We start from the raw sequence: 19,543 nt of genomic DNA on the forward strand, positions 1-19,543 counted from the left end.
ACTGCCTGGCAGAGGGAAAATATAAAAGAAAACACTGTCTGGTGGTCTTCTCTTAAACTATTACTAGTCTGATTAGTAGTTTCTATACCTTACTTTTTTAGTGCTGTGGTACTTCAAGTACTTAAATTTAATTCTTCATATTTCCCTTTCCCATATGTTTGGAGTTTTTTCCTTCAAATATGAGGATGTAAGATCCAGTAAAGCATTATAGCATTTCATTCTACCAACACAATCCATACAAATTCTGCCTTCTTCTTTTTATATTGCATTTTATGTTTTCCAGCATTTGGAAGGAGCAAAAACAAAACAAAACCAAAAAAGGGCCTTTACACCACAATTAATGTAAACTAAAGTCCTTATTCTAAAAATGTCTTCTCCCCACTCCCAGTTGCCTCATACATTCGAGAATATGTTTGCAGGCTATGCATTACGGATGACTGTCAGCCACTCTCCCGCCTACCCAACATCCCTCAACTTGCTAACAGTTACTCAACTTTGGTCTGTAATTTATCTGTGATTTTTAAAACTGTTTTTACAGATGGAAGTGAGCATTTGTACTGGAACACAAACACTCCTAGGCCACTGCACAGCAGTGGTGCAAGTAAATGCTCTTTGTCACAGGAAGTCTAACAGAGTTCATGGTGTTTACAAGGAAAGTACATGCACGTTGATTATTTTGAAGGCATTTTACCTGTAAGATAATATATACAGGACTCCACCCCCAAACATTTAGCACCCAACATAGAGTGAGCAGTTTTCTAGAAATAACTGGGAGATAATCACTTTTTAGACTTGTAAATTCATTGACTTGACTTTTCTATTTAATTCTCCAAAGTAATTCAGCCAGCCATCACCTATGCTTACAGGACCAAGAGACACCCAGCTGCAATCTGTTCATCTGCTACTGAATGAACAGAGTTTAGTATTTTGCTGTACTACAGTAATTTGAGAATGTGAAGTTTCAATTTGTTCCTACCTCAGATTATTAAAAACAATAAGACTAGATGAATCACAAACTCAAGTTTCAGGTGGTCAGTTTTCTTGGAGAAGTTATTAATATCCAAATAGCTCCAGTACTCATGTAAACTTTAAACAGAAGAGCTTGCAAATTCTAAAGGCAGAAGAGAAAGTAAATATTTAAGTAGGATAGTATTATTTTATGTCACATACTTCTGGTGAGAAAGAAGGAAGTCCTTGAAAGCAAACCCAAACAAGCTAAGTGTGGGTGTAGGCATTTCCACTTCTATTTTTTTTTTTTTTTTAAACTCACTGCTTTCTTGGTTTGAATCTTCTCTAATCTTACTAGAAACTTAAAGGGGAAAAAAGCACTTGGCTCTATTAAGCATCCTACCATGTTATAAAAGTGGGTGCTTGGGGATTCTTGCGTCTTCACAAGCTTGTATCTCCATTCTGCTTGAACTCGGATAAAATATTGAGAGTCATGTCTTCACTCTTGGACTGCAAATTTGCCTCACTTCTTCTGGAAGCTTTCCTGGTGGCTCGGGAGAGTCTCCTTCTGAAAGTATCTCCTGCCAAGAAATAGAGAATGGGGTCCACACAACTGTTGAGACTTGCTAGACCTCTTGTCACCTGATAAGTGGCATAAACCCTGTCATTGAAAGCACACATTTCTGGGGTCTGAAAATCCAGCCGGGCCCTCAAATTCATTGTTTTCATCACGTGGAAAGGGATGTAAGACACGGCAAAAACAGTCAGTACAATAATCACCAGGTAAATGGATTTCCTCCTCAGAGGCGAATTGTCCAGGTCTTTGTAAATCAAAGCTCTCACAATTAATCCGTAACAGCCCAAAATCAGCACCAAAGGAACACAGAACATGGCCACGGTCGTGCACATGCTGTAGATGAAATAACTTCGCAGGTACTCGTCTGAGGTGGTGTCATAGCAGGTGATGGTTTTGTTTTTCCGGATCCCGGTGCCGGAATAGAAGAGGATGGGGGAGATCCCCACCACCACGATGAGCCACACCAGCACGCTGATACAGACTGCGTTCTTCTTCTTCAGCCTGCCCAGGGACTTGAGCGGGTACACCACACCGCTGTACCGGTGCGCGCTGATGCAGGTCAGGAACAAGATGCTGCCATAGAGGTTCACATGGAAGATGAACCTCTGCAGCTTGCACATGGCATCCCCGAAGATCCAGTCGGTCTTATTGAAGTAGTAGAAGATGAGCGCCGGCAGAGTCAGCACGTACAAGAAGTCCGCCAAGGCCAAGTTGAACATGTACACGGAGATGCCGCTCCACGGCTTCATGTGGAAGACGAACATCCAGATGGCCACGCTGTTGCCCAGGAAGCCGACAATGAACACCAAGATGTAGACAGCTGGCAGGTAGTAGAACTGGAAGCCTGTCTTGGTCAGCGCGCATTTGAACGGAGAGGCGACGGCGGCGGTGGAGGCCACTGTGCTGTTCCCCCAGGGCGAGCCCGGGCCGGCCAGGAAGGCAGCGTCCGTCCCATTGGGGACCGCCGGCCACAGCACCTCGGTCATTCTCTCCTCCCCGACTTAGGCGGCGGCTCCAAGGGGCAAGCGGCGGCAAGAGGGCGGCGGCGAGGGGCGCAGCGAGCATCGGAAAGGCGGGCGAGCAGACGGGAGGGGGCGCCGGGGATCTCTGCGGGAGGGGGCAAGCAGGGGCTCGCCCACGCCGGCTCCGGCCCCGCGTTCGCCGCGGGCCATGAAATCTGCCCCGGGCCGCGACCGAACCGGGCTGGCCGGAGGACCAGCAACTTCCCGGTGAGGCTGGCAGCGCCGAGGTTACACAACAGGGCGCGAGGGACACCGCCGCCGACAACTTTCCGACTGCGCTTTGCCGAGGGACCGCGGGTTAGCGCCGGAGAGCGCGCCTGGGGCTCAGTGAGGTCGAGCCAAACTCGCTGCTCTGCGCTCCGAGGTGGGGAGGGCGCGCCCCAACCGCCTTCCCCCAAAGATCAAGTTCGTTTGGGCATCTTCCTGCTCCCTACCTTGCAAGCCAGCAGCTCAGCTCTAGGGCCCGCGCCGCTGCCTCCGCGCCCCCGGGCGCTCAGCCTCTGGGGGCCATCGGAGCGCGCGTGGTCGCAGACTCGTGCGCTTCTGGATCGCGTCCGGCTCGCCGTCTGTGTGAGCTCGCAGGCTCTTCTAGAGACCTGCTCGAGTGCAGGCGGCGGGAGGGCGAGCCGGGCTCCCCGCGAGGATGGGCGGAGTTTGGGCACCCAGGCGAGTCCGCGCTCCGCCGGCAGGCGAGGGGCGTGCCTCCGCGAAGTTCGCCTGGGGCCGGAGGCGTCTTCTGGGAGAGCCGGTCTTCACCAGAGTCGGCGGTCAGGGCGCGCTCGGTCAGGGGCAGGGGTAGGGCTGGCTGCTGGAGAGCGATTGGTCCGAGAGCACTCCTTGGCTCTTCCGCCAGCTATCTGGGCAGAGTGATGTTGCTGACACACAGGAAACCCCTCTGACCGCTCCGAGCCTTCTGCCTACAACCCTGGAGCGGACCGGAATGAGACTCAAGTCTCTGGGGCCCTCAAGAACCACGCCAGGTGTTTGCACGTTCCAAGCAGCCTGTAGTCCCCAACCGGGAAAGCCCTGGCGTGGCAGCGCTCCGCGCTTCACCGAGACCGGATTCCTGGCACTTGCAGGAACCTGCTGCTCCCAGAAAGCTTTCAGAGGAGGGAGGGTGGGGAGGGCAATGGGGAGAGTCTCTTTCTGTCCTTCTAGTCTGCCTTTCCCCTTTTATTTCAATATGGTTTCTCTTAATTAACCAAATGCTAATAAACCGACGTCAATTGGTAACATCAACGTGAAAATTTCTAAAAGGGCTTTGTAGAAGTATTAGTAGTTGATACTTGACGTTGCTTCAGCACAATTTGTTACCTACCACTTACAGACAACGCAGGGTCCCCAAATCCTCCTGTCCAGTACATTTAATTAAATATCAAAGGCTGCAATAAAAATAAATAAATAAAAACATATTGTTCAGGAAATAACGTGAATATTAAATATAAATTTATATAGATAGATGTAAAGACAATTTCAACTCCAAAGTGATTAAGGTGTGGTTTGGGGGTTTTAGTACCAATCCTATTTCTTTAGGTTAAAGTGATTAGTCACAAATATCTCTGGTAAGTACCCTAACAATACTGGTTGAGGCTTCCTTGAATACTACATTTATTCAAACACTCGTTTTCATGGCTTGAATGTGTCAAATTTTAGAGCAATGCACTTCAAAATTGTAGTTGAGTAAGTTTGATTGGAAAATGAATTATCAGCTATTGAGGGACATATTTAAATGGGCTCACACAGGGATGGAATCTAGCAATCTTGGCAATTTATTAATTAACATATGCTTTATGTGAAATATTCACAAAGGCTTTTCTCTTTGAAGAAAAAAAATCCCAAAAGAAAATATCTGTAAAATATATACCATAAAGATTTCTTTCTGGTCCCAGATGTTACATGATAATGTTCTCTTAAAAAATGCTTAAAGGAAAACCTGGAGCTCCTGGCTTTGATACCACAAAGGAAAATTCCCCACAAGGACCAGACAGTCCTTTCCAGGGACACATGTAGAAAGGACCATATCCAAACATATGGCATTGTGAGCACACTGGTATTTTGAGTTGTGGTCAATAAAACAGCATGAAAATAAATGATAAAACTAGAGTAAATAACTCAAGGGCATGAATGTTGTTTTGAAAACAAGTCTGAATTGAAATGAATGCTACAGGCCTCAGTTTTCTCAACTATAAAATAAGGGAGTTGGATTTGATTTTTTTCCCCATCCATATATGATTCTATACTTCCAAGTCTTAACATGAAACATTTTCATATTCTTTGATTAGGATGGTACTGGCTGGGATTATTTTCTATTAAGAGAGAGAGGGAAGTGGAAGAAAACATTGACTTCCACTGGTACTCAATAGGTCCTAACTCCTCACTCTTTTGCATTTTTCATTTGCAACATAAGCAATATGTAACCTCATTCAGAAGTCTGTTGCAAATGCATTAACCCATAATGTGAGTGTTTGGAAATGTACACTTAGTCTAAATACCATTAAGTACTTTCAGAAAACTTCACACTTTATTAGGCATTTGGAGAAGATAGTTGTCCTAAGTGGACCACAGACTTTTTAAAATGAGATAAAAAAGGTTGATTTTGTAAACACTGCTTTTACATGCCACATATTTCAGATTTGAAATACGTTTAAGTTATATTTTAAATCAAAATTGTGCTTTTGAGAAATAATTTATGTATTCAGTTACTGTTTGTTGACTATGTTGACTTTCTATTTGTAATACATTGGACTAGATTTAATAAAGGAAAAAATAAAATACCATCTAAAACCCAATAACATGTAAGTATTTATTGATGCTTAAATACCAAATATAAATGCCTTAAAGCTATGAAAAGAATATGGTTCATATCTTTAAGTGACTTACCTCAAACATTTTGTATTAATTTGTTTTTTATTTGATTAATGATGTAAATGTCTGACTTTAAGAGATTAACAATTTAGTTGGAAATGCAAAGAACTTACAGGGTTAACCATGATGATAACATATAACAATAACAATAATAATAAGCCTTTCCTATATACTCAGTACTATGCACAGTGCTGAGTCCTTTAATCCTTAAAATATCCTATGGTAATTGACAGTCATATCCCTATTTTATAAGTGGTGAAACGAAGGCACGGAGAGGTTAAGTAACTCATTCAGAGTCATACAGTAGAAACTGGGATTTAAACTGAAGCCATCTATCCTTAAAGGCCATACATTTAACCACTATTCTATGATAAAATACACACTATTACAGGGCACTGATAAGAAAATTAACCGTTAGTGGCCACTACTAAAAAAGATTGAGTATAGAAAGTGTTATTCCCAGAAGCCTTCTATCAAGAGAGAAAATTTTGAGCCAGGTCTTGAAGGTACTGATAGAGTATTTCAGAAGCTTCCCAAATGTTCTGCTCTCCTTAGGCTTTTAAAAAAATAGCCAAAAATTTATATATAATTTGAAAAGTGACAGACAATTCTAGGAAAGTCAAACCTGTTCAGTTTCAGACTCATAAACAAAAAGGCTGCCCTTCTTGCTACAAAGTTTCTAATAACCATCTTTACAAAGGTTCTTCTTTCCCTTTTTTTAAAGTCACAGAAAATCCAACAATCATTGAGGATGGAAAGATAATTGAAAAAATTTGAATCAAGGGCTACAAGCATAAAAAGAAAAAAACTTCTGATAAACATAAAATGTAAAGGGTGGCAGAGAGAAGGGAGAGCTAATGGGTAGGCCAACACGGGATTTTGCAGGTGAGAGAGGATGAGACTCTGCTTTGGGAGACAAGGGAATCCTTTGAGAGATCCCTCCAAGAATAATAACTAAAGTGTGATAACTTCTGAGATATACCTTAAGAAAGTGAGGAGACTCTTCTATTCTCCAAGAAGAATATAGGAGAAAGAAAGAAGAAAGAAACCCAAGGAATTCACAGCTGGTATCCGCCAGTGAGTTAGAGGTGAGAGGGCTAAGGTGGGGCAGGAGTGGAAAAAGCACACAGAGAAAGGATGAAAGATGGTCCTGTGCTGTGGAGGGCCCAGCTGCTCCTATAAATGATTCACTTGTCATGGATCCGATCAGTAGGGTTCCTGAAATTTATTTCATTAAGAATCACATCAGGAGTATAGGACACAGAATAGGAGACAGCTTGGTTGCTCCAGGGTTGGAATGAATAAGAGGAGAGGAGAGTAAGGGACCAGGGAGGCTGAGGAAAGAGGGAGGGGAAAGGAAAGGGAGGAAGGAGAGGGAGGTGCAAGAGGGGAACTGTGTAGGGGAGAAGAGAAAGCAAGGTGCTTGCACAGAACTGACAGGGAACTTTGGAAATCTCACAGAGCATTGCTTTCCAATTATTTAGGTTTGAATCTGGGTAGCTGTGGGGGGAGGGATCTGGGAGGTGGTGAGATGACACAGGCTGAGGGGTCCCGTGGTTAGAATAATGTGCCGTTTGAGTATCTGCCCCTTGGCAGACGACATTGAGCTTGGTTTTCTTTTCTTTCTTTTTGTTTCAGTTCAATGAAGTTTCTTTCTTTTTTTTTTTTTTTGGAAGTATAATCGATTTACAATGTTGTGTTAGTTTCAGGTATACAGAAAAATTATTCATATATATATGAATATATATATATATATATATAGGCTAGGTTTTCCATCTGCGTGCTATCACTTACAAGGACGGGTAAAATCCCAGCCCACCTAAATCTTTTCATCCTTCACAAAATTTCTTGCTCCCAGAAGTTACGAATATTCAAGGAAACTGCTTCCCTATAGTGCCCTTTTTAGTATTTACTTTCCTTATTCCCATCCACATGAAGCCCTAGTCCCTAGTCTTGGTCACTTTGGAATATTTTTAAAAGAATTTATGTTAAATCCAGAATAAAAATGCCAGTCCTGGCTTGTCGTCTTTCTCTAATCATTATTATCTGATAAATATTCCCTTTGCTCTCTTTATATCTGACCTCTCTGGTTTCACAAAGGCATGTCTCACAACATTTACTGATAATAGATTGGAAATGCTATATTACATGCCAGTTTTTCTACAATTTTCTTTTTTTATTTTAAATTTATTTAGTTTTGGCTGCGTTGGGTCTTCGTTGCTGCACACGGGCTTTCTCTAGTTGTGGCAAGCGGGGGCTACTCTTCGTTGCAGTGTGCGGGCTTCTCATTGCGGTGGCTTCTCTAGTTGCGGAGCACGGGCTCTAGGCGCTCGGGCTTCAGTAGTTGTGGCACGTGGGCTCAGTAGTTGTGGCTCGAGGGCTCTAGAGCACAGGCTCAGTAGCTGTGGCGCATGGGCTTAGTTGCTCTGTGGCATGTGGGATCTTCCCAGACCAGGGCTCAAACCCGTGTCCCCTGCTTTGGCAGGTGGATTCCTAACCACTGCACCACCAGGGAGGTCCCTACAATTTCATTATACACTTAGCTTTTTCAGGAGATGATAGGAAATAAGTGTTTGTAAAGCCTGTGGGTGCAGAAATATCTTTAAAGCCAGTTACCCATATCCAAGATCTTACACCATACTCATGGACCCATGGAGGGTTTCCATGGTAGCACAAAGGGTAAAAATATGACATTATTTGAGTGTTATTTGTCATCATTATTATATCCACCATAAATAAACTGTTGATTTCTGATACATCCATGTTTTGAGTACATAAGCTAAATCCCAAATAGGTAAATGAAAACCATGTGTGAAAATAAAGAAATACCTGTTTTCCTCATGTTAAGTCACAGATTCCATCAGCTCACTCCTGGGATGTTGATCTCAATTATGTCCTGAGAGTTTCACATTTTTCTTTTTCTTTTCTTTTTTAAATTTAAACATTTTTAAAATTGAAGTATAGTTGATTTACAACATTGTGTTAATTTCTGCTGTACGGCAAAGTGATTCAGATATATATATATTCTTTTTTTTTCATATTTTTTCCATTATGGTTTATCATAGGATACTGAATATAGTTCTCTGTGCTATATAGTGCTGTACACATTTTTCAAGATTAAACTTAATAGCAGTTGTCATTCAAACTTCAGATTTTGGAATTTGGCTTTCTGAAAATTTGGTAAGTTTTCACCAGTGGCACTCAAAGTGTGAAGCAATTTTAAGCAGATGAGCATTGTGTCCATTTTTATAATTTTTTAATTTAGATTCTTGTAGAAAAGCTGGCAGGATGGCCTTATCCAAGAGGGTCTTCTTACAACAAGCACAAGATTGGATACTCTGCTGGAAAGATACCTGGGTAGCCAAAGAAAGCATCTAATATGTCAACATACTAAAGTGAAATAGACCCATGTTTTGTCTATAAAAACAATAAAATGGAATAAAATATAATTCAATATAGAAACAGTTATTTATAGTTGACAGAGAACTCAAATAGTCTAAGTTATGCTTCAAGTGGAGAAATAATCAGTTACTCCTTGAGAAATTCTTACGTTTTCAATGATAGGGTTTAGCAGAACCTCAACATTAGTTCTGATTTTCATCCTTCAACTTCAGTTCTAGACACCTGATATTGCAGCTAAATATTTATCTTAGAGACTGTATCATAGTTATAATAACCACATAAGTAAAATACTATCTTAGCTCACCAGCAACATCTGCTTTGAGTCTCTTAGCACAGTTTCTCAAACTTGACTGTGCATACAGATCACTTGGGGGATCTTGCTAAAATGCAGTTGTAGGTATGGGGTGGAGCCCAAGACTTTGCATTTGCAACAAGTTCTGTTTGATGTCCAAGCTCCTCATCCAACCACTACACTCTGAGTAGCAAGATTTTACATGATCCTGCCTGACATTGCTTTACTATGCCAATTTAAAAATGCTGTAGCTCCTCCTATGCAGTGACTAAAACACGTTAAGGGTTTAGCAATCTTGAACTGTGGTATGCATGTGCCACGTGCTATTTGGAATGCTTTTTATGTATTAGCTCATAGCACGTGGTTTTGGAGAAGAGAACAGAACTGGGTTCAAAGGTCAGTTAGGGCCACTTAATAGCTGTGCAACTAGACACATGGCCAAACCTGTGTTGTGTCAATGTTCTTATCAAATAACTCCTATATCACAAGATAGCTATAAGAATGTGATTGTGTGAGTAAAGTGTTTAGGACTGTGCCTGGTACATAGTAGGTGCATAATAAATACTAGCTATTATTATCATTATTATTTATAATACTATCATTTTTACCTTAATGGATATAACTTGATAAGTGGGCATTTGGATGTAAGAAACCAAATTCATCAAAACCAGCTTGAACAAATAAAGTGACTTTATTGGAAGGGTACAGGAGTTTGGGCTTTAGAAGAAAGAAGGTATAGGAACTTGAAAATCATGTATTTTGCCTATTCTCTCTACTTCTTTAAAGACATGGGGTCTCTGTTCTCTGCCTTTCTCTATTCAACCACTGATTTTCTTTCCCTCCCTCCTTCTTTTTCTTCCTTTCTTCTTCCTCGTCTCCTCTTCCCTCTCTCTGCAAAACAGTTTTCTCTTCCTACATGGATATGACTCAACGTGGCAACTCAAAGCCTAGCATTATTTCCAATAATAAATTCCTAGGGAAAGACTCTGGACTGACATGGTCAAATTCACTTTGGCCTGGAGGTGAAGGGGATGAGCCAGGCGATCAGAGCCTTCCTCCAGGGCTGAGTGACAGACTCCAAGAAAAAGAGAAGTATAGCCTACCTGTCTTAGGCGGAAATAAGGGGACAGGGAGTGACATTGTTATCACCTCTGGTATAGAAGGCAGTACAACCATGGATGTGATTGATGGGTGGGGAGGAAGAGGAAAACAAGGGTTTCAGGAATACAGTTGTGACAGGCAAACTCCAAAGCTTCAAGGAGGCTAGAGGATTGTGCCTGGGACCATTCGGAGCCTGGTGGAGAAAACAGTGCTCCAAGGTTGGTGAGAACAGGCCCTGAGAACCTACTGCTTTGGCAGGGAAGTTGCTGAGAGTTAGCTCCCAATGGGAGCACCCAAGTGGAGATCTACAGAGCATTGGAAAAACTGAGCAGAATGAATGAACTAAGGAGGCAGAAGGCAGAAAAATCCTGTTGTCATACCTCTTTTGTCTTTGCTAAGGACGTATAGAAGAAAGGATGAAAAAAAAAGAGGGAAAAAAGAATCTTTGCATTCCTGCCAGGAAAATGAAAGTCTTCCTTCAATCAAGATAAATTATGAGGTTCTGCTTCCATGATGGAAACCAGCCCCAAGGTATGGTAATTTCTCCTGGGACCTTCATTATTAATTCAGTTGGGAGGAAACCAAGGGACATACTTACAGTAATTTGAGTCTTTGGAAATAAGGAGTTTGACATGAGCTTCAGAGCAGCAGAGAAATTGAATTTGATTTAGAGAATGAGTGCCTCAGAAGAAAGGGGAAAGCAAGTCTGGAAAAACTTTGTGGTGATTGCCTGAACCCTTCATAGCTGAAAGCTCTGTTTATTCTCCTCGGGCATGAAATTTTGGCTGTAGGATACATTATAATTTGCTGTAGCAAGATAGCATGAGAGATTAGATTAGATTTCATCTCCAATGAAGGTGGCAGACTGGTAAGGGTTTGGATTGAAAGTGTATGTGTAAAGGACAGGTGTGGCAAGGGGAAGCTGTGTTGGACTACCAACCTAATACTTTTCATTTAGAAACAGGCAAAGATTATTACCCGCATGGGGATCCTCAGGAATTGGCCAAAGATAGACTTTACAAAGTCATGAAATGAGTGTTAGGTAAGTAAGAAAAAGTGGTTTAGCAATGGAGGATAAGGTTGATTTCCTTAATTACAAAAAAAGGGAGGGGAGAAGCAAAAATTTGTAAATAGTTGTTCTGGGGAAGAAGGTCAACTTTATAGCATTCACCCCAAAGCATGCTGTATGTTATAATAAAATATATTTTATATGCTATATTATAATAAATGAAAGGGTTATTCCTGCTCAGAATAACTGCAGGAAAAAGTTGTGGCGCTCTAAGAGAAGGAAATGACGTGGGACAAGCTTTTCAAGAGCAGAAGGGGAAATAAAGCAGTTCTACTCTGGCCATGGAAGGAAAAAGGCAGAGGGAAACAGATATAGTAGGTACGATGAACAAGAGTTAGGTCTGTAAATCAGCTGGGCTATGAGGAAAGAGACAAAATCTCCTTACCTCTGAAAAGACCATTTTGATTAGAAGTCCTTAGAAGTAATATATGAGGAAGGGAAGGGAACCCACTGCTTTTTTCTCATGGAGTAAAAGACTGAAGAAAATGAATATAACATCTCAAAGATGTAAATATACAGTATTAAATATATTAAGTATAAAAAGATTATATGAGGAAATTGGAATATGAGGAATATGGTATATGGTGATATAGGAGGAAATATAGGAGGAAATACAGTGTAAATTTTCAGGCAGTGAGGAGAGCCAGAAGAAGAAGAAGAGGAAGGAGAAGAAGAAATCAGTCAATGATAAAAGAAACGTTGGTCATCAAAGAAACCTTTAAGGATTGATAAACTTCCTATAACATTGGATAAAGCAGAACTTAAAGTTACAATATGTAATAAAAAAAAGTCAGGCCTCAGAAGATTGATTATATAGCACTCTGAAATGAAAAGCATATATGTGTCTGAACATATAAACACACACACACATGTGTGTGTGTGTGTGTGTGTGTATTAGAGAAAGGAACAAGATTGAAAATGAAGGAAGGAGGACTTGTGGCTCTTCAGTTAGGGAAGTTGAAGAAGGATTATCCATTATCATGTGGATAATCTAAAATGTGATTGAAAAAAATGTGGCTAATGCCATGGTGACAGCACTGAAGAAAGAAATAAGTTAATTATTACCAGACTTCAACATTCCAGAAGTGAATGACCTGATGGCTTTTTTAGAGAGGAAACTCTTTCTAGGTTAATGACCTCAGCTGAATTCCTTCTGTAGACTGCTTGACTGACTTGTCTCCTATATTGTTGGTTTATGGGAGGCTATTAGAATAACAAGTATGATGAAATAAAGAGACTCACCGATCATTTTTAAAATGTATTTAATTTCTAATAAAAATTAATCAACTAATTACCCAAGAACAGGATTATTGTGGGAAGAAAAGTTACTGCAGATAAGTCTCACACACAGACACACACACGCAAACACATACACTCAGAAAAAACAGAGGCAAAATTCTAGACCTTGGGACAACCAATATAACATTTACTCATCCAAAGACTTTTCCTTTCAAATATAGTCATGTGAATATATATTTATATGTATATTTTAAATGAGGGTACTATATAGTTGTATCCTGCCTTCCTGCCAGGATGTAAATATATGTATATATACCTATCTTACCATTTCTTTCCATTTTCTTAATGGTGACAGAACACTAGTAGTAGTTGAAAGGATAAAGGAAAGAAAACTAGATAAGTAGTTTCCTGGCATTACTAAACAGGAAAGTCTGACACAATAACAGAGGGCTTGATACATAAAATACAAAGATGCCTTATAAAGGGACAAAGGGAACTTGGTTTCCTTAAGACATATCATGGTGCATCAATTAAGTTTAGATCAAGACTTTGAATCAGGTAAACAATAATTTTCTTTCCAGTAACAAAGGTAAAGCACTTACCTCTTAAGTTACTGCAAAAACTTTATATCCCAATATTCCCTGGTCAGAAGTTTTCAGATAGAAAAGAATCAACACAGCAGATGGCATGGCTATGTAGTATTTTAATGTAGTTCTAAATGAAATGAAAAGAAAATCAAACACAAAAGAATTAGCATTTAAGGTACAAAAGTGAGATAGATATTTAGTCTGAATTCATTAAAAGGACAAAGATGAAATGTTTAAGATAATAAAAAAATAAGGAAGAAGTATTTAATACATTAATAAACTATACAATAAGTTGTAGTAAGAAACATTAAACCCAACAGAAGAGCCAAAAAATTGTATTTATATGGAAAATATAAAGAAGATTCAAAGATAAATTAGAAGTTGGAAACAGGAAAGCGAACATAATGAGAAATTACAAAAAGTTGTTTTTGAAAATAGGGTGATTCAGGATGTAGTAGTTATTCACAGCCATCACCAGGATAGTTATAAAAATAATAGCTGATATTTTATGAGCACTTACTGTGGTAAGTCTAAGGACTTAATGATAAAAAGATAGTTCTCTGCCAAAGAGTCAGGGTTTTTTAGAAATGGAAAAGAGACAAAAACAGAAAAGATAAGGGAGAATAAAAGCACTGAGACACAGGAAAAGACCCTAAACTTAAACAGAAACATAAGGTAAGTTAAATACAAGGAAATGTCAAAGTAAATCAATATCTACAAAATAGAGGCTGCTGAATTTGATGATGAACGTATAAAAAAAAATCCATTAAGAAGCTACAGGAAATAAAACTAGGGCAAAGCAGAGCTACCACACAGAACGTTTTGTAAAACCCCCAAAACTCCTAATTAAAACCAATATAGGAAAACATGGCAATTCTCCAAAAGAAGCATGTAAGTATAAAGTACCTCCTAATAAGGGAATGCACTATAGGAAAAGATTTGAGAGCCAGATGGCCGAAGTTATTAACTGGAGAAGTCACATCAAGGAGCTGGGAGAAGCAGGCAAGAGGGAGGTTTAAATACAAATTCATTGGGTATTATTAGAAGGAAAAGAAAGGATCCAAAAGGCCTAATCATGGGGATAAAATCCTTCTAGGAGAGCAGAAATGCAGGAGCCTGTAAATGAGTGAAGAAAACAGGAGGATGTGCCCAATGGGAAAAACCACATCATAGAAAAGAGGAGGAAGAAAGAGTTGAAGGGAAAAGAAAATATAAGAAATTGATTTTCAAAGCCATGCAAATTGTTGGTTGGGGAAAAGTAATAAATGCATACATAAGTAGTACTTTTAAATATCATCTGTAACAGTGAATATATGAAGATAAAATATTACATATAGAAAATAAACATCAGAACACAAACACTATTTCATTTGCTAAATTCTGGAATATGAGGAATTGGGATCCATTAGGCCCAAGGTATTGAAGATGCAAGGGTAATTCCAATGGCTTCCTCGTAATGGTATCAAATTAAGAAGACTAGCAGGGACTTCCCTGGTTGCGCAGTGGTTAAGAATCTGCCTGCCAATGCAGGCGACACAGGTTCGAGCCCTGGTCCAGGAAGATCCCACATGCCACGGAGTAACTGAGCCCATGCACCACAACTACTAGAGCCCACGAGCCACAACTATTGAGCCCACGTGTCACAACTACTGAAGCCTGCACGCCTAGTGCCCGTGCTCCGCAACAAGAGAAGCCACCGCAATGAGAAGCCAGCATACAGCAACGAAGAGTAGCCCCCGCTCGTCGCAACTAGAGAAAGCCCGCGCGCAGCAACAAAGACCCAACACAGCCAAAAATAAATAAATTAATTAATTAATTTAAAAAAAAAAAAAAGAAGACTAGGAGACTCACAAATTGGTTCTCTCTGGCTATTCCCATTGAGGCATAAAGACACCAGGATAGAATGGCTGCCTTCTTTTCTAGCTAGGGTAAGCAACTCAGTGCTTTGAATGTGATGTTTGCTTTTTCTCAGTAACGGAATTGTTATATTATGTATTTTTGTGCTTTTCAACAGTTAAAGACATTGGGGCTTCAAAAATGATTGAAGTTTCCCTTTCATCCTCGGAGCAGAGAGTGTGCCAATACTTACCTAATAATTCTCCATTCTTTCTCAGTAACCCTTAAACATTGCTTCTCTAAAAGCAGCAATTTGATCTTCCAATGTAACTCTTATGTCTCTTTTCCTGTGAATTTTTTAAAATTGAGACAAGTAACAAGATGAGGTATTTTTGATGTAAATTTGGATGACTTTGCAGGAAGGATAAAAATGAAAATTACCTAGAACTCAAAACCCTTGGTACACAAATATCACCTAAGTGAGTAAGTGAAAAGTAGAATCAATATTAAATTCTAACCTCAGCTCTCCCACTGCCTGACAATGGGCATTTAATCTCCCTGTGCAGCTTGGGAGGATTAATTTCTATATCTAGTCACCTCTTTGAATATTTTGAGAATTAGATAATGAACTTGCTCTTTGAGCTATTTGGAAAAACCAATGGTACATAAATTTTTTTAAAGTGTTGTTTAAAATCTTGTGTTTTGCAAAGAAAAAAAAAACCTATTTAGCTATTTGAGATGCTATATTCAGTCAAATATGTATTCTTTGTATAACATGTATCATAAAAGTATGCCCTAAGTACTGGATTTTACTATTTACCACATTAATACTTAATAACATGGAATCTGGATTATTATTCTATTATAGGCTAATTCTTTTGAAACACAAGAAAATAGATAATATGAACCTGTATGCAGCAAAAAGTATTTTTCGTTCTTTTTCCTAAAATAGGACTTTCATTATGTTTTCTGTGCTCAAAGGACTTATATTTTCTCCCAATTTCATTAAGTTGGGATTTTTAAAGACTCTGTAACAGCCCCAAGTCTTCCTTTCCATACCCTGTCCTCAAGTCAAGGCAATGTCATTCTATTCCCCACGTATTCTGTGATAATTCTGGTCTACTCACTTTTTCATGTCATTTACTCTTCCTTTCACTGTCATCTCTGTCTTTTCCATTTTTTTTTATCCTTTAAAAACCTTGAAGAACTGATGCAGTGAAAAACTGTATATATACAAATACATACACATATGTAAGTGTATATGTGTATATGTATGTTTATATGTGATATCTTATAGTCAAAGCCAATAATAAAATAATTATTTGTATACATTTTTAACTTCCCTATAATATTCAAAGATTTTGTTTTCATGAGATTGTTTTCAATGTTCAAACTCTCTTCCCTCCCACTTTGTTGTTTTGCCTGATGGGAAACCCCCTGCTTTACAGTCTGCACCCTGAGGGGACCTCTGGAGTGAGGAAGAAGAGGAGAAAATGATAGATTCAGTATCCACTAGCTAAATGCCAACTCTCAAGTTCCTCTTTCCCAGCATCCTGGGAAGAGTGAAAATCTGTTTCTGATGAGGGAATTACTGTTTTTGCAGTGATCCTTCTACTTTCTTTGTAATTCCTGGAGTTTTTCAAATTCTATTCTTTTGTTGGAGCCAATTTTTAAAAAGTCAACAATGAGATGTTTATTGTAGCTAACATTTTCATTTTGTCTTATAAAAATTCATTAATTTATTCAAAATATATTTATAAAATACAGGTTATGGGAAATTAAATAGCTTACATATTTTGAACACTCACTAACATATATTTAATGTATTTTTATTAAAATGATAATGTACATTTTTACATAAAAGTCAAAATCAAGAACTAAAATTTAAATGTGTAATGATAGTAGAGAGAATCAAGAGTAATAGTATATTCAGAACAGTGTTGTAAAAAAAATCTACAAGAGTTGACCTTAAAATTATTTTTTAAATATTGTAGGTACTTCCTTTCCTTGGCAATACACTGCTAAAAGAGTTACAAAAGATAAAAAATGATTAACCCACAAAAGGTAAAAAAAAGAAAGAAAGAAGGCTGAGACATTAAGAGATGAGAGATTTAAACACATTTTTGGTACTGGTGTTAACTGACTTAGGAGAGAGAAGAAAGCTGTATCTTGAAGTGGAGAATTTCTAGAGGAAAGTAATGAATTTATCACTTGAAGGGGCACTGTTTGGAAACATCAGGTACTGAGAGAGGGTAAGAACAGGAGGATTGGTTGAAAATCTGGACAAGACGGAGGAGGGAAACCTAGGCTCCAGTTTTTCTGCACAGTGAGGAACTTTCATCTTCCACCAACTCCACCTCTTCCTGCCAACCACCAGCTCTGAAACTCAGCACCAGGAGACATCAGGTTAAATAGAAAACTGTGGTGACATTAGGTCTGAAGCCACGACGCTTAGTTCAGAAACCATACTGTGAACTGATGGACCTTTGGCCTCTTCGCAAGCACACTAGCAGGCAGCGTAGGTGTGCCCTCCATCCCGGGCCCCCACCCGCACTCCAAGCACGTGATGCACTGATTCTTCTCTAGTGTCCAGAAGGCCCTTCCTTCAATCCTACTCCTCACCCCAAAGAACGATTTCTAAATATTGACATTTCTCCATTTCAAATCTGAATATATAGTCAAGGTACTCCAATCCCTTGAGGACAGCCTTCAGTTTGAAAGGAATGGATCAAAACAGATGAACAAAGAATTTCTACAAAAAGAAGGACAAAGATAGTGAAGGAATCAAAAATGTGAGAGAAAACCCCTAAACTCTAACATCTTCAGTGAGTTAAGAGAAAATATTCTACCCATAAAAAAGGAATGTAATACTACAAAAGAATGATATAACCATGAAGTATACATAAAATACTAGATAGTAATTTAACAGTAATAGTCTACATAAAAAATTCTAATACGGATTTTGGAAGCCAATATGCAAAGTGTAAAAATTGAAAAATCAGCACTGTAGACAATACTGAATATTGAGATAAATACCCAAAGAAAGAGCTTAAAAAGTTGAAATTGTTTCTGGAGAGAAGGATTTAAAGTTTGATAGAAGACCTACTGTATAGCACTCAATACTCTGTAATAACCTATATGGGAAAAGAATCTGAAAAAGAATAGATATATGTGTATGTACAACTAAATCACTTTGCTGTACACCTGAAACTAACACAGCCTTGTAAATCAACTATACTCCAATATAAAATAAAAATATAAAAAAAGAAAGTTTGATAGAGTTTACTATGCACCCTTTAGCTCTGTGTTTGTTTTACCTGCTTGCATGAATGACTGGTAAACAAACAAAACAAAACAAAAGAAACAAACAAAAAACCAATTAAAACAAATATAATCAAAGGGAAAAGTACAGACTGCAATTTTTAAAATTGAAGCCTTTGGTGATTTTATTAAAAGCAAAATTAGTACACTGTGTAGAGCAAGTAATTTTATTTCTGATGATTCAATACTCAGTAGCAATTCAGGGTCAGTCATTATGGGATGTCAACTTGGTTATATAAATGGAAACTGTGTAAGAGACTGTAACAGATATGTATCTAATCTAGAACATAAGAGAGAAACAAAGCTCAGACATTTTTCTTTTGATCAGTGATTTACCTATTTTTATTTTCTCAGATTGCAGAAAAGCAAATAAGTAAAGTAAGATTTTTGAGTTGATTTAGCTCTAGAAAATTAAAATTAAAAGCCTCATTTTGATATTTCTTAAGGAAGGAGTCAATTTTGTTATTATGAAACACTTTAGTTTTACCGATTCTTCATCAGTTGTGCATAAAGTGTTTTTAAGATTGTGTCTAACTGTGAAATGTATGTAATTAGTGTATGGTTGACTACTATTTTAATCACATACTATGTTGATTTTACTCTTCTGTTTAATACAGTACATAAAGAGTTTTGTACTTTGTTGTATTTGGATCAAGTGGGGATTGTCTTACAAACTATGTCTTTATGAATATTTCTTTGGTGGTTTAGAGATTATCCATTTATGATCTGAAAATTGTATTTGTAATGGAAACTTTCATCAGAGCAAAAAAGAATACTGAAATTGCACTTATAAATCCCAAGTGAAAGAGTTCTCAATCACAAAACTTAGAAGTTGTCTCTAGGAACTGGCAAGTTAATGTTTTCAAAAAGCCACCTGGGAATGAAGCTGATAAATTATATCTCTAGTATTTGATAACCCAGTGGTCACTTTAAAGTAGATATAGAAAACAACAGATTATTTCTCTGTATTTAATGAAAGCATTATGATCTACTTCTGTCAGCTAATGAAAGAGCGCAAATCACTTCAGCAAAACGAACTTTAATTTTTAAAGAATATTAAAAAGTTCTGAGTTGATAGGTAATTCCTAGCTACTTTGAGTCCCATCTTTCCTGCCAGAGTGATTGTGCTATACTCTCCTACCTTTACAAGGGAAATGGAATCAATATAATATTACCAACCACCCTTGAGTGTGAATCCTTGATTTGCCACAGGCCTGTACTCCCTGACCTCCTCCTTTCTTTCATGTAATTGTCCATCTAGATGGTATATGATCAATACTCAGT

At 38.7% G+C, this 19,543-nt stretch overlaps 1 protein-coding gene across 1 annotated transcript; it reads right to left on the reverse strand.

The window, feature by feature from the left end:
- Positions 1 to 1,356: 1,356 nt before the first annotated feature.
- P2RY1 (purinergic receptor P2Y1) lies at positions 1,357 to 2,511 on the reverse strand. Its single transcript, XM_061193535.1, has one exon. It carries the CDS (start codon positions 2,509 to 2,511, stop codon positions 1,390 to 1,392), a length of 1,122 nt encoding a protein of 373 aa, XP_061049518.1. The 3' UTR covers positions 1,357 to 1,389.
- Positions 2,512 to 19,543: the final 17,032 nt, after the last annotated feature.

This window comes from Eubalaena glacialis, chromosome 6, assembly GCF_028564815.1.
Source record: "Eubalaena glacialis isolate mEubGla1 chromosome 6, mEubGla1.1.hap2.+ XY, whole genome shotgun sequence".
Classification (NCBI taxonomy): domain Eukaryota; kingdom Metazoa; phylum Chordata; class Mammalia; order Artiodactyla; family Balaenidae; genus Eubalaena; species Eubalaena glacialis.